General features: G+C 30.6%; 1 protein-coding gene across 1 annotated transcript; it reads right to left on the bottom strand.

The window, feature by feature from the left end:
• Positions 1-1,872: 1,872 nt before the first annotated feature.
• On the bottom strand, positions 1,873-14,686 carry LOC148305851 (uncharacterized). The gene is made up of 3 exons (XM_088266001.1): positions 14,081-14,686; positions 11,539-11,823; positions 1,873-2,358 (listed from the first exon to the last, which is right to left on the bottom strand). The coding sequence occupies exons 1-3, from the start codon at positions 14,547-14,549 to the stop codon at positions 1,922-1,924; spliced, it is 1,191 nt and encodes a 396-aa protein (XP_088122127.1). The 5' UTR covers positions 14,550-14,686; the 3' UTR covers positions 1,873-1,921.
• Positions 14,687-15,607: the final 921 nt, after the last annotated feature.

Below are 15,607 nucleotides of genomic sequence, written 5' to 3'. Positions count from 1 at the left end.
TGGATATTTGCGCCCAGTTATGATTAAAAAATGTTTAAAACGCACATTGTTATTATATAAAACGCAATTTTACGTCAATTCATCAGAATTGACGTAAAATTGTATTATTTGGGGAAAATGTTTTTCGGCACATGTATTGCAGAAAATATTTCAAGGGCTTGATTTATTGTAATACATATATGATGTTAACATTTGCTCACAATTAATATAGTTATAGTAAAAAATGTTTAAAACACACATTGTTGCTGAATCGAAGAAAAGTTATATTACTTAGGAAAAATGTTTTCAAAATTCCATTCCATGGTTAGATGGGTAATGATAATTTTGGGATTGTGAAATACGGTTTGTATTTTTGCACTTATTTTCATAACATAAATAAATACCTCTAAAATATTTATTTTTCTGCCATTTTTTGTGATAGCCTTTAATGTATTACATAGTTTTATCAAAGTTCTAAATAAATACATTTAGGTGCCCAAAACTTACATCAGTACATTCCCATTTATCCCAACTCTGCAAGACCTTCTTCAATTTATGATTTTCTAAACATACATATATAAAAATCCTTAATATTTATAAATTGTAAATATTTTTGCTGGAATTTTTTTGACAAAAAAGTTGCTAGAATGTGAATATTTCTTCAGTATATTAAAATGGCTGTCGTCGGAAATCAAAAACAAATTACTTAGATGTGGTGAAACAATCTTAAATTGATTGTAAATATTTTGCTTTAATATAATATAATAGATCTATATACACATATATATATATATATATATATATATATATATATATATATATATATATATATATATATATATATATATATATATATATATATATATACATATATATATGTATATATATATATATATATATATATTTATGTATATATGTATATATATATATATATATATATATATATATATATATATATATATATATATATATATATATATATATATATATACATGTATATGTTAATTTAACAAAACACGAAGTGACTCAATGATGTGAGTTTATTTTGAATAAATTTTCTATATTTGTAAATAATTTTGGATACATTATTGTTATATCCAATTTTATTGATTCCTTTATTATATTGTAAAAATAAGATATTTTTAAATGGAATAAATATGTACTTTAGATAAATCGATCAATGCTTTATAATGCTTATACTTTAAATGTTTATATTAAAATGTTGCCTAGAGGTCAGTACTTAAATATCATCTTACTAGATTTTATAAAAAATTATAATAAAATTGTTTTAGATTTAATTTAGGCTTTTAATATTTATAAATTCATGTATTTATTTTATTAGCATCTATTTCTTAAATGTTATATTATATGAACGTTTATGTGTATATATACCACATATAAATATTTCTGAGATACAAAATAAATAAAAATTTTAAAAATATATTCTTAGTTTTATTTAAAGGAACATACATACTTGCCTTTTTGGTAAACTCATTGATGATTGTTGCTTTTACCTATAATCGATACGAGTGGGATAAATAACTAAAACATATACATGGTAACCCAATCACAAAAGGATTATTTCTTGTTTTTCTTCAAAATTCTTTAAAGAAAAATAAGAAATACTTAATCCTTTTTTAATTGGGTTTGCTTTCTTCAAAATGAAATGTATATCAAATGTTCAAAAATCAATTCAGATAACGTACAAATCTTACCTACACACTCGATTTTTCTTATATTTCACACCTAACGTTTACCAAAAAAAAAAATGGCCATATTTTTTTACCAGGCTTCGTTACATCAATGTCGTTACATCAATCTTCGTTACAGGAATGAATTATTTGAGAAATGTTTTTTTTTTTTACTAAAAGCATTGCGATTTATTTACATAATATTAACTGATTGATAATAAATAGAGATATTTCTAAGAATTAATGTAATTTTATGTAGCTTCGGGACTCCTTGAAGTGACCATTTTCTCGTCCGTAGACGTCGTTCCCGCCGTGATACTACTGCCATCTAGCGGCGAGTTGCCGAACATGCACCCCAGCGGTCCCACATAGTACGGAGCAAACAGCGCCGAATATGGTTGGGTTCCAGGGTTAAAATAATGCGCGGGAAACAGGCCTTGTCTCTGCGCCATCTTGAGTCTGGATGTCAGTTGTTTTTTCCACTTGGTCCTGCGGTTCTGAAACCACGTTTTGATTTGGACCTCCGTGAGGTTGAGGGCTTTAGAGAGTTCCATTCTCTTTGAAACACTTAGATATTTGTCCGCCTTGAACTCTGTCTCCAGTCGCTCTAGTTGCTTGGCGCTGTACGCTTGGCGGGGTTTTCTATCCAGGCCGGGTTTTCTGGATCGCCTGCATGCTTGTTTGGGAACTAGAAAAAAATACACTATTTACTAAATGAAAAGAATCGTTTGTCTTTCATAATGTATTAATTTAGGCTGCAAAATATATTGGGTACTCCAGTACTGACGGTAGAACTAAAATAAATGTTATGTTACATATACTTATGTGATTTTTTTGTTTGTTAATTCTTATTCTTAAAAAAAATATTATCTGTAATCTTTACTATTTTCTTGCTTATTTAAAATATTCAATTTTAAATTTATTGAAAGACATCTTGAAAAATATAAGGGATGGAAGAGTTTGCCAAATACACAAATTGATTAAAAAAACTTAATATTTCCGATAATTGGAATAGAAAAGTTATTGATAAGTCCAAAAGTAAAAAGGAAAATTTTCCTTTAAATGAAAGTAAATATTTAAGGGAAAAATTTCCTGAATATTATTTTTACAAATCTTCTTCAAATCCTCATCCGCACCCGATGGTAAATAGGGCCCCACATCATATAAACGCAGTGTTATCTTGGTCGTTAAACACATGAAGGAAAGGTGATCAGCCCTCCGCTTCAGGTACCAGTCCAGGGTAATATTTAATAAATATTAGCGTAAAATAATCACTAATGTTTATTTGATAAATAAATATAAGTGATTTTTAATCAAAATAATACTAAAGCCATTGAATTAAAATTCATATATGGGGGGATTTCGATACCCCTGTTAGACCCGGCTTGGTTAACAATACAAATATTTTAACTCATAGTGTAAATTGGATAGCCGTGTTATTTAAAAAAGCGACATTAGTTATGAAATATTATTGAATAGCTAGTTAGCTGTTGTTAGAAGGATGGACGCATATTTGTAGTTGTTCCCGAAATTTGTTATTCAAACAAAAGTTTGGACAGCTAACGAGATAGTTAAATAATGACACAAAAATGTCACCGAGCATTCTTGGCTCGTTATATTATGTTGTAATTACTGTAAATTTACTGAGCAAATAATATTATTCACCAAAAAGTATTGCCAATTACACAGGCAAACATGTGTGACATGTGATTTGTACAGGGTAATGAGCTTACCTAATTTTCTAGTGAAAATGTTTTAAAAGAAAAGTATAATTTGTACTTAAGGATACTGAAATACACATTTTAAAAAAGTCCATGAATTTTATATCACTAATATATCTTTTATATTTTATATCACTAAAATAAAGTTTTTGGATTATATTTTATTTTACAATATCAAGTAGAATCAGGGTGCCGAGAACGTATGTTCTAGATCAGTGTTCCGCAAACTTCTTTATTCAAGGTACACCTACCAAATGAAAAATATTCAGAGCTGCATATTTACTTTATCATGGTAACATATTTAACATTTCATATGTTTAATGCGAAATGTGAGCCTACTTAACTGAGACAGGTAGTCAAAATTTGGAGCAATTGTGTTATTTTCACAAAAATATACTTTTTTTAAATAAAGAGAAATATTTGTTGTTTTTATTATTTCCACAAATATTTCAATTTCATACTATATCTTAGAGCCTAGGCGGCTCGTTATTAGAAATAGGTATCAAATTGTGGTAGAGTGGATTCGAACCGAGAAACTCTGACTTAAGAGTCCGCGACACTAACCACGGGACAACAACCCGAAACATTTTTCGGCGGCACACCAACTAATCACCACGGCAGACCAGTGTGCCGCGGCACACACTTTGCGAAACAATGTTCTAGATGACTGCTAACCTAACCCGCGAAAGCGATTTTATTTACCTGAGATATCTTATGGTTTGGACATGTGTTTTTTTTATTATCAAAAATAAGTAAATCAAAATAAATAAATGCAACGAAATATATAGAGGGTCGATGAGGTGTGGGCAGATGACATATCTCCTGGCTCCGGAACATACGAGATTGGACAGGGATCAGGACCGTCGAGGTACTGTTTAGAGCTATCCAAGACAAGGATAATTACTCTCAAGTAATAGTCGACGTTAGGGGGGCCTGACATGAAACACACAGAAGAAGAAGAAGAACAAAATATCTCTCATGAAAATAATCCATTCACTCGATTTATCCGTTTGTTAGAATTATTATTCGATTGCCAAGTGCTCATTAGATTAAAAAAAAAACTAAAATTACACATCATTTGAAATTCCTGTAAAATTATGAAAACTTTAACGATTTTTGACCAAAAATGACCCCTCCCATGGTTTATTTCTGTTGTTATAGAAAACCTAAAAAGCCTTTACAAGGATTACTAAAAATAATAATAATAATAAAAAATCCTATACACAAAAAAAACGAGTTTCAAAAATTATTCAGAAAAACATTCTCAAAATAAAGGATAATTAATTTTATGGTGAAAAAGTTATTAACAGAAAAATAAAATTTGTAATACTTACTTGAGGATACTGAAATGCACATTTTTAAAAAGTCCCTGAATTTTATATCACTAATTATATTTACGCACACCAAATGTGAAATTGTTTCCCAACTTGGGGAGTATATGTATAATGTATAGTCATACACTATTCAATTCAAAATCTAACACATCATAAATTGTGTCACTTGAAAAGAAAAATATTTGTTCAAAATTTATCAGTGGTTAAATCAACAATTAATAGAATGACATCTATGTGTGAAATTTATCAACAGTAATGGGAATTATTAGGGTTTTTATACTTTTATATACCGGCTTAATCAATTATCATTTATAATTTTATCGAATCAATATTATTTTTAATTTTAGTTTAGAGTATGCAAGGATTTAAATTAAGTATTTACTGGTATTGTACATATATTTTGGTTATTTATACAAATTTGTTGAAATGATTGTGTATTCTTCTTCTTCTATCCATTATCCGTACTAAATGGTGCATAGGGCACTCCATCGTATATACGCATCTTGAGCGTTAATCGCATGACGGAAATGTGATATAAGTCATGCGCTTCTAGTACCTACCAGTCCAGGGTAATATTAAATAAATATGAGTGTGATAATCACTTTGATTAATTTTAACCCTCGTGGGAATCCAACCCGGGACTTGCACGGTAGCAAACTGCACTAACAACTACATTACAGAGGCTGCCCAGATGAATGATAACTAGTGAACGATGAATGGTAAGGAAAGGAATTAAATGAATTCATTAAAATGACGACGAAAACAATTTTGCATGGTCATTATGAATGGTATCACAAAACTTGTAATCACTGCAGTTTTGCGAAAGGCTTACTTTAGACGATGTGATTCTTTATAAGCCACCATAATTTATTTTGTCACTTGACGAGAGATTTGAATACGAGTTAACCTACAAAACATTGACTACCGAATTCCTAGACTTTTAAGTTTTAACGTGTCAACATTGGGAGTCAACACCTGGTACTAGAAGTGGACGATGTTGACAAAAATCCAATAGCAAGACATGAGATCTTCAGACATCTTACATAGTTGTCGTGATGCAGTTCGTGGCTTTGGGTATTATCGTATCGCATTCAGGATACAGGCGCTAATCAGAAGGATCAACTGTTCTAACTAACTCCCTTTATGAGCATTTAGCGTGTTCGTAACTGCTTTCAGAGAAAAAATACAAAAGACAGTGTTCATGAGTTCAGAGGCATATTCAATATTTATTTTATTAATATGAAGAAAAAAAAATATTTAAAGAATTAATACCTATAGTAAGTATTTCGCCGGTTAGCTGACATTTAATTTTTAAATCTCGTACCTTAATATTTTATTTTTTTAAATTCATATAACTCTAATAAATAAATATAATCTACCCAGATATACAGTATCTACTCAATGAATTAGGGCCACGCAGAATTTCGCGCAATTTCTCAATTCAAACAGGAATAACTCAGAGAAAACCTTGAATAAAACAACATTGAATTTTATTTACACATGAACACTTTATTACGCTTAAATTATGCATATATTTTCATATAAATATAGTTAGTATTTAGTATTTCCACCTTTGGCAGAAATAACTGCCTCAATTCTTTTTGGCATACTTAAAATGCACTGTTTTATCATGTTTTTTATTTCTTCGTCTTCTGACTAAATTTTTTTAATATTTTTTTTTTGACAGTCTACTGTCGGATTTGGAAATGAGTATACCTTATTTTTTAACATGCTCCATACGTTTTCTATAGGATTAAGGTCCGGAGAATTTCCAGGCCAGGGGAGCAAAGGCAGATTTTTGTTAGACAAAAATTTCATTATTGATTTAGCCCGGTGGCAAGGTGCCCCATCCTGCATGAAGGTGTATGGACCTTCTGTTGGGTCGAGTGTATGGTAGAAGGGCAATAAAATTCGTTCGAGGACCTGCTTATAGGAATTTTGGTTCATTATTCCTTCCACGAAAAACAACGGCCCAGGTAAATTGTTAATAATACATGACCATATCATTGTTGCAGTGGGGTGTTTGATAACTTTTACCACACAAGCCTCATCGTAACGTTCCATTGGTGTTCTCCTGACGAATCGACGGCTCTCTGTCACGGCTTCTAACCGGTACTCATCACTAAAGATGACCTGAAAAATAATGAAAATTTAAGTTTAATTCAAATATATAAGTTTATTTACTAAAATGATATGTTGAAAATTCAATTTAAATAAATACCTTTTTCCAATCATCTACCGAGTTATTTCGATGTAGCCTGGCCCATTTTAATCGATCCGCTTTCATTCGTGGTGTCAATTTTGGTACTTTTACAGGGCGCCTGCATTTCAGATTTACTTCGTAAAGACGTCGCCTCAGTGTTGATACCGATATATTTATACCCTCTTCTTCCAATTTTATTTTTAATGTTTTTGCTGATGCACTACGGTTTTCTAAGGCACTTTGAACGATTTTTCGATCAGTCCTCGGTGTTGTTTTTCTAATCCTACGACAGTTCTTTCGCCGATTGCTGGTGGCGGGTGACTGATTTTTTATTGATTTTGAAATTTAGTCCACTGTTTGACGAGAAACGTTTTCTTTTTTTGAAATTTCTCTAATAGATAGTATTCTTAATTTCAGTAGCACTATAACACTAGACTTTTTTTCCTCGGAAATATCTTTACTTTTTCCCATTTTGTCCTTTTCAAAAAAAACACTTGTGTTTACAAAAAAAAATTATACTTTATGAACTAAAATTAAAAATTAAGTTTTTTTCACAAGACACGATAACCATATAACTTCTCTGAACAAAACAACAACCAGAACTCAAGAAACTTCACTAATAAATAAGATAGGACTATTTTTTGAACTTTCAACTATCTGTCTACCTGTGCTAATTAGGGACCTTTCTCAGAAAAAGGGTTTGAAATTTTATAAAGGCTTAAATAATCCAGGTATATTTTACATATTATTGAAGGTAATATACATGATATTCGATGTCAATAGAAAACTTAAAGTATTTATGTAAAATAAATATAATAATCCAAAAGATTTCAGAGTATTCAAAAAAATAATGGGTGGCCCTAATTCATTGAGTAGATACTGTAAGTATAACGCTCACCATTCTACTCATAACAGTTTATGATAGTCTATGAAAGGTCGTAAGCCTTGTAAATTCGTAGACTTCTTTATCTATGTTGAGATGTTAAAAATGTAAAATACGCCCCAAGTAGAGAAACCCAGATTTGTGAAAAAGTATTTGGAAAAAACTCAAAATGCTGTGAATAAAATATCTAGTCGAAGTATAAGCTGCATAAAAAATTGAACATCATACTTCAGGTGTTTCTCGATATGTACCTAAAGTAATCCGTGTTCGGATCCTGCCTACAAATAAAAGGATCTCTGCTAAATAAAAGCTTACTAAATCAAATCATAAATGGCTCTTGAGAATTCATTATATGAATCATATAAGCATATCACTAGATTTTTTTGGCTGGTTGGAAAATATTGCTTCTTAGCAATAAGGCCGCCAACGTACATACGTATATTCCAAACAAAAATATTAAAATATCTTCTTCTCCTTTTTCATCTTGTTGTAGGCCTTGTGGCCTGTTTTGTGGTAGTCCTCTACCATGAGGTTGGCCGTACAGTGCGATGTGGGGAGTCTTGATGGTTCCATTCTCCTCACATGCGCAAATAAAATAAAATAATATATAAAATATATAAAAATAAAAAACACAACGTCTTTTTTTTTGTTTGAAATCTCAGTATTTGGCAAATGATTTTAAAACAGTTAGATGAGTTGAAAAAAGAAACAAAATTTTAAAGGACGTGTTGACTACCCACGGAGTCAGGATTATTGGCATGCATGACACTGAGTTTCAGTATTTCACGATCTTCCTATACTTGACAACCATGTTGACAATTATGTGGAATAAAACAATACAAACACCACACTCCCACTAACCGCCAGTTGACAGTGTATTTATCAGGCAATTAAGTGCAGTATAGTCTTAAAGAGGTAATACTCGGTCACATTGGCATTTAACTAGTAGGTAAACTCCGGTATTTGTCCAATAAGATGGGTTTGTTTGAACAAGATGGACATGTCAAAGAAATACTAGGATTCTACGTTAATTTCACACCTCAAGTTTCTCGGAAGAGACTTTTGACATGAGGTTTTACTGCTTGAAATCACAATAGATGTTACATGTACACATAAGATTTTAAGAAGAATTTGGAGATGCTATATTTTAACTCCTGTTTAATTCTTGTTAGAATTACATTTTATTAACAATAAGAATATAACTTTTTCATTGATTAAAGAAAACACTTGTTTTTTACCACTTGAGTTTTATTATAGACTACATGTTTCAGAAGTTAAACTTCCATCATTCAGGTCTGTATAATAACTAAAATAAAAAATATAAAATTGTTCTATAAATAAGGAGAGGGGAAAGTAAGGGGAAGGGGTTAGTGGAAGGGGTTAGTCAAGGTTAGTCCTTATTTATAGAACAATTTTATATTTTATATTTTAGTTATTATAGAGACCTGAATGATGGAAGTTTAACTTCTGAAACATGTAGTCTATAATAAAACTCAAGTGGTAAAAAACGAGTGTTTTCTTTAATCATTGTAACATGTCTTACCACAAAGTTAATGCCAAAACAATAATAAAATAACTTTTTCATAGTGTAACTGGTTAAATAAAACAAAATAGAAAAAGCAAAATGAATGTTGTTTTCTTCTCTGTTATTCCTATTTCTCTTAATAATTTGAATGAGTGTATGAAAAGTCTTTTTTTGCATACGAGAATGTAAAGAAAATACTTTTATATTTGTTTTGAAATTATTGTTTTTTATACTGGATTGAAAATTTCAAAGGTTTAAGGACGAATGAGATGGAAATACAAAAATCTGGATATATACAGACTCTGTAAATACTCAGACTTCAGTATTTCTGGTTATCTATATTGTGATATCAATTAAAACATGGTTTTAATTTATAATTGAAGAGATTCTGTAATATTTACTGTGAGCGGAATACACCATATCAATTTATTGTTATAACGGTTTTAATTATAATAAAATAAAATAAAATCTTGGTATATACACGGTTTACGGCCTGTGATAGGCTTGTTTAAGAGATCACGTTTATAAACACGTGTAGAATGCACCATTTCACCGACGATTGACAACCACAGTACTCGAAATTCTAATGTCGTATTTGTCCTTTAATTGACACATTCCTTGACATGCTAGGTCTCGGCACCATCTTTGGTTGAGTTCAGTAAGTTTTATTTTATTTAGTTGAGCCTTTATGTAATGAACGTAAAATTCCTCCCGAATTGTTTTAAAAATTAGTTTTGAATTTTAATAAGTTATTTTATAGATAAATTTTTGGATTCGGACTCACTTAAAATATTGTAATTACATTTCATTTATGATTTTTTGTGATGTATAATTGAAGTTATATCATGCTGCTTGAGGGTAGTTTTTTTTATCATCACCATTTAACACCTAACATGCTAAGCAAAATATTAAAAAAATAAAAATTAAAAATGTTAAATTAATTTTTTTATATAAAAAATGGGAAAAATTAAAAATGTTAAATTAATTTTTTTATATGAAAAATGGGAAAACTAACGCCATTTTTGTTTTCGCTGGATAAAATAGACTCGAAATCAATTTTTATAACCTCAGCAAAAAAGTTGGTGTTAGGAGTAATAATTGGCTAACTCCGAGGCGTTAACATGAATGTACAATTAAAATCATAAGAATCAAATATGTTTTTTTTTTGTAAATCCACAAGATTGATATTTGAAATGGTATAAGCACCATGAAAAATGATATGAAAGAATTATAAATCGACCCGGTATTCCTTTATACTCTCCCTGAAGGGTGGCTGCGAAGTGGTTTCAGTAATTGCATTGCACCTCCCTTACAACATGAGATCGCGTCACGCGATCCGTCTATTAGCAACTCCACGCGAGAAAAAGTTCACGGATGCTGGTAAAAGCTCCATATGGGTCGTTAAAGCTCCCATTCGAAGTGTTAAGCACCACCGCAGCTTGCAGAAGGCGAGAATTATTGTATAAATAATATAAAATAAAATCAATAATTTTATTTGACTCGATTCAATTCTTATTTTATTTCTGTGATTAAAGACATTATTAGATTTTAGTTTTTTAATAATATATCTTGGTTGATATGCACTTTATATAAACAAACAAAAACTATATATTACACTAAAGTTTTATACTGACATTTAATATATTATTTTTTTACTTTGTTTACTTTGTGTAATCCCACTTTAAATTAGTAGTTAGTAAGTTCAGCAAGCGGAGGGCTGATGACCTTTCCTTCATGTGTAAAAAACAATCAAGATAACACTGCGTTTATATGATGCAGTGCCCTAGGCACCATCTGTTGCGGATGAGGGTTTGAAAAGAAGTGAAGAAGTTCATTTAGTCAGCCAGAACCGATTCCGAACCGACGTTGACCAGTTCACAGACGCCTTCACTAACCCGACCAGCACAGCAGACAGATACAGATCAGTGCAAATACATTTGCAGAAAATGCTCAGTCATCGCATTTTCCACTCAACCATTATTCATCGATACTCAATTACGGATCTCTTTCACAAGCTAACTTTTTTATACGGCGTTTAAGATATTCAAAGCTGTCCCACCGCATTCCTAGATCTGATACAGAAGTATCTAGGCTTCGTGACAAACCTTCCCATGCAAAACATTAAAAAAAAACTAAGTTGCAAAATTTATTAAAAATTTGAAACAAAATTGTATCTTGATTGAGGTATAAAAATATGATTACCTTGTAAGTCTAGAAGCTGTGAGGCTGGTTTTCCGCTAGCTCCGAACCAGTTCCCATAGAACAGTGAAGAGGCAGCTGGACTGCCGATAAGTGATCCTGAAGGAAATCTGGGAAGGCCTTGGACGCTTCGCCAGTCCAGCTCGGAAGAAGGAAGGGGAGACGGGTGGACCCTGTTGTAGTGAAGGATATCCAGTATTGACGATGGATTGTTATTAGTGGAACAAGGAGGCGGAGGAGTCCTGAAGGAGGATTCGTAAGGAGGAATGAGGGATGATGGAGAATGTTCTGAAAATTTTATAATGTTCCATTTTAATAAAAATGTCAGCGTGTTAATCTTATATCTTCCTTAAATAATAACCGATTCTTTTAAAATTTTAATAAAAAAAGTTGCATTCCACGCACGTGTTTTAATATACCTACAAAAGGTGTTTTATATGTAACATGTGGATAAAAAAGATATTTTATACCACAAAGGCAGCGCCATCCGTTAAACTTAACAGCAATAAATATATCCTAAATATTGCTTTTAAGGACAGCGTGTTTCTTGTCAGCTGCTTAAATATTGTATCCCCACAAAATTAAACTAATGTATTTGAAATTTGTGCTCTCATTCTTTTTATTTACCTAGACTGAGTCACAGCAATAGACGGGTACAGCAACAATAGTTTGAAATGAAAATTTACGTTTTGTAAATTTCATTAGACCTAAATAATTTAGAGGTACAAACAATTTGAGAGTAGGTTCTTCTGTCCCGAAATTTAGATAACGTTTTGCCTATAAAATTTAACCTGTAGTATTTTAAATCAGTGAACATATCGCTCACTCCTTTCAAGAACATCATACGTCAACAAAACTTGATTTTTCAGTAGAACGTTTTTAAAGTTTCAAAATATAATACAATGTATTAAAAATAAATATCAAGCCACTTATTGAACTTTTTACTGTGCAACAAATCTTTTTAGGTAAAACCTGAAGGTTTTTTCTTCATTTGAAAAATATTTAGATACAGTACATTCTCTTGGCATTCTGAAAACATACACCATTGAAAATCTACGATTTTTGATATATGACGTTGTTGAAAGGAGTGAGCGACATGTTAGATGTCACTTCATTCTTTACAAGTGTTGCATGGTACTTCCTACAGATTGGATGTAAGCCGTAAATTTCGCGAATCTCCCGTAATCTAGGGTTAAAAATAGGAATTGAGTTGTGGCAAGCCATGTGGAAAGCCAGAAGAACCAAACAGTAACCACCGGGCCAATAAGCGACTCATATTTATACTCAATTCATACCTAACCATGATTTTACATTAATCATTCCTCTTATAATTAAAAAAAATACTAAAATAGGAAAAAAAATAAATAAATAAAGTTGAACATACTTTTAAAATACTAATACATATTAAATTCGTAATGATGGTAAAATTAATTAAAGCATTCAGAAACCGACCTAAAAATAAACTAAAAAAAGTGTTACTTATTAATCCCGCTTATTTATTATAAGATATAATATTTTGGATTACATGAATTATTTTACGGGAAAATGCAGTTTGTTTTTATAAACATAGTAAAATGACATTTTAACAATTATTCTGTTTTAAAAGATAAATATTTTTTTTTTATTGTTTCATCAATCAAACGATTTTTATTAAAAAAAATACATGTTTTATGACTCTCATCATTCGATTAAATCTTAATCTTTATTCCACATTTTAATTTTTCTAATTAAATGCTTATAATATTTAATAACATCAAAATGTGATTTTTTTATGGTAATTAATGTTATAATTAAAACTAACTAACTTACTGACTATCACCCCGCTTCCTGAAAGAGTAAGCAGATGAAATAGAATGCTACACCAATCTATATTTGCAAACAATATTCGCTTCTTCCACATTCATGTATCTTCTCATACATACCCGCTGATGATTCCGATTCCTGTATGAGCACTTTCAAGTACCTATTTGAAATACTTGATAATGACAAGTTATTTTCGATCTTCCTCTTCTATTACCAATCAAATTCACCTCATTAATTTGTTTTACTATTCTTCCTTCACTTATTCGATTCACATGCCCAAATTAATCATATTTATACAACTTTCTTAATTTTATCAGAAATACTTATCTCAGCTTTGCATTTTTCCTTATATAATCATTCGAACATCTATCATACAACGTCTTGCCGCACATTTGTTTGAGAGAACGCATTTTAACTTCATTCAGTCTACTTTCATCCTTATTTTTCTTTTAAATTAATGTACTTATGTTATTTAAATGTACTCATGTTACTAAATGTATTATTTATTGATTCCGCATTAACTTTGTGGAATGACATATTGTTAATTTTTTATAAATTAAACACTTAAAAATACCACTTTAATGAGTTTTTAACATCTGTTAGTTTTCGAATCTAGTCGTGGATATAATTAAAACTCATTAAAGTGATATTTTCAAGTATTTAATTTATTAAAAAAATAATAACTAAATGTACGTATGCTATTCAATGTAATTGAATTAAATGTATTTGTTTTAAATTATACCTTGTATTAAAGAGGTTTTTGACTCAGCACGACCAGCTTTATGGCTTTCCTCAACACTCGATTTATAGTCTAAATTTGGTCGTGGTGACAAACTATCTTCAAGTCTGTCTTCTTCCGCAGATAAATCAGGTTTATTAATTCCTAGAATATTATCAATGGAGAACTTTTTACTTTGAAAACTTGAGATAACACTTTGGTTGGTAATTATTTCTTTTTCGTCTCTTGTAAACGCTGATTTTTTGTCAAATAGAAATTCTAGCGGTTTGTTTTTGTTTATCACTGCAGCGTCTGGAGTCAGTCTATCGTCTTGGTCATTAATGATGTCTATGCTATTTTCATAGTCTGATTCATAGTTTTCATAGTCTCTAGGCTCATTGCTCAGTCGACTATCAGACCCCTCTTCAGGCGAAAGTGAAGAAGTGTGATAAAAGACTCCTGTGTCTTCTAGATTACTAGGATCTGCTTCCATTATCACTCAGTTCAAAAGAAAACTTCACAGAAAATTTTCCATAAGTTTATAGGAAAAAGGGAATCCTTAAGCTTTAAGCTTAATAAAAAACACAAAAACAACACAAAATAATTTAAAAATGTCCCAAATATGAACTAGTTTGTAAAAAATTGTTTTCTCAATTAAGGCTGAAATTAAACTTTTCAAATATCAGTTTTACTTGGTAGTTACCACTATTTCTTAAAATATATTATGAAACGTATTTCGATGCATTTTCGATCATTTTCAAACACTGTTTGTAAAGCTAAGTCTGAATTTTAAAATTAAACTGCTAAAATACGTATTATTATTATTTTTCTTATATACTTATATGAACTGTGTTTACTAGATTTTCTTAATCTTGAATTCACGGGTCACATCCGGTTTAGCGCCACTTAATGATTGAGCGGGCGGCAGCTTAACAGGTAGCTAAGGCAGTTTCCGGGAGGCTTCAGCGGGCGGCTCCGTGGGGCGGGGCTTAGCCCCTTCCCTTACGCTTTTAGAAGTGTTAAATCCACCAAATGGATTCTGAGAGCTTCGCAGTGATATAAAAGGGAATCTGAGTGACTGAAATTTTGATTATAATTTGAATATATAATTATAAAAGCTTTTTTGATAGAGAAATTGCGCTATCGTTTAAATATACGACATATTACTGTGTCAAATATTTTTTTGTCAAAGTTTTTTTAGCATTGTGTTATTTTTCAAATGTAACACGTATTTTTTTTATTGATTTATTTTACGTAATCTAAAATCAGATAAAAGAATACCATTAATGTTTTAAAAATATTTATTTTTTATATTAAATTGTTTATTTTTTGGAAAATAGAGAAAAGGTTTGTACATCGTGGTCTTAATGCTATGACACAATGACTAATAAATACCTACAACACACTTGTGTGAATGATCTAGATTTTTACTATCTATAAAGTTTGAATTGACGGGTGCTGTGGCGTAGTTGGGTAGACACTAGACTGCGAAACTGGCGTCGCGGGTTTGATTAAATTAAAGAAAGTTTTCAATTAGTCTGGGTGTTTGTG

The sequence above is a fragment of the Brachycentrus maculatus genome, unplaced genomic scaffold, assembly GCF_059751285.1.
Source record: "Brachycentrus maculatus isolate JH-2025_06_01 unplaced genomic scaffold, ASM5975128v1 h1tg000260l, whole genome shotgun sequence".
Taxonomy (NCBI): domain Eukaryota; kingdom Metazoa; phylum Arthropoda; class Insecta; order Trichoptera; family Brachycentridae; genus Brachycentrus; species Brachycentrus maculatus.
The sequence above is the reverse complement of the archived record's forward strand: the minus strand, read 5'-3'. Positions and strand labels throughout refer to the sequence as shown.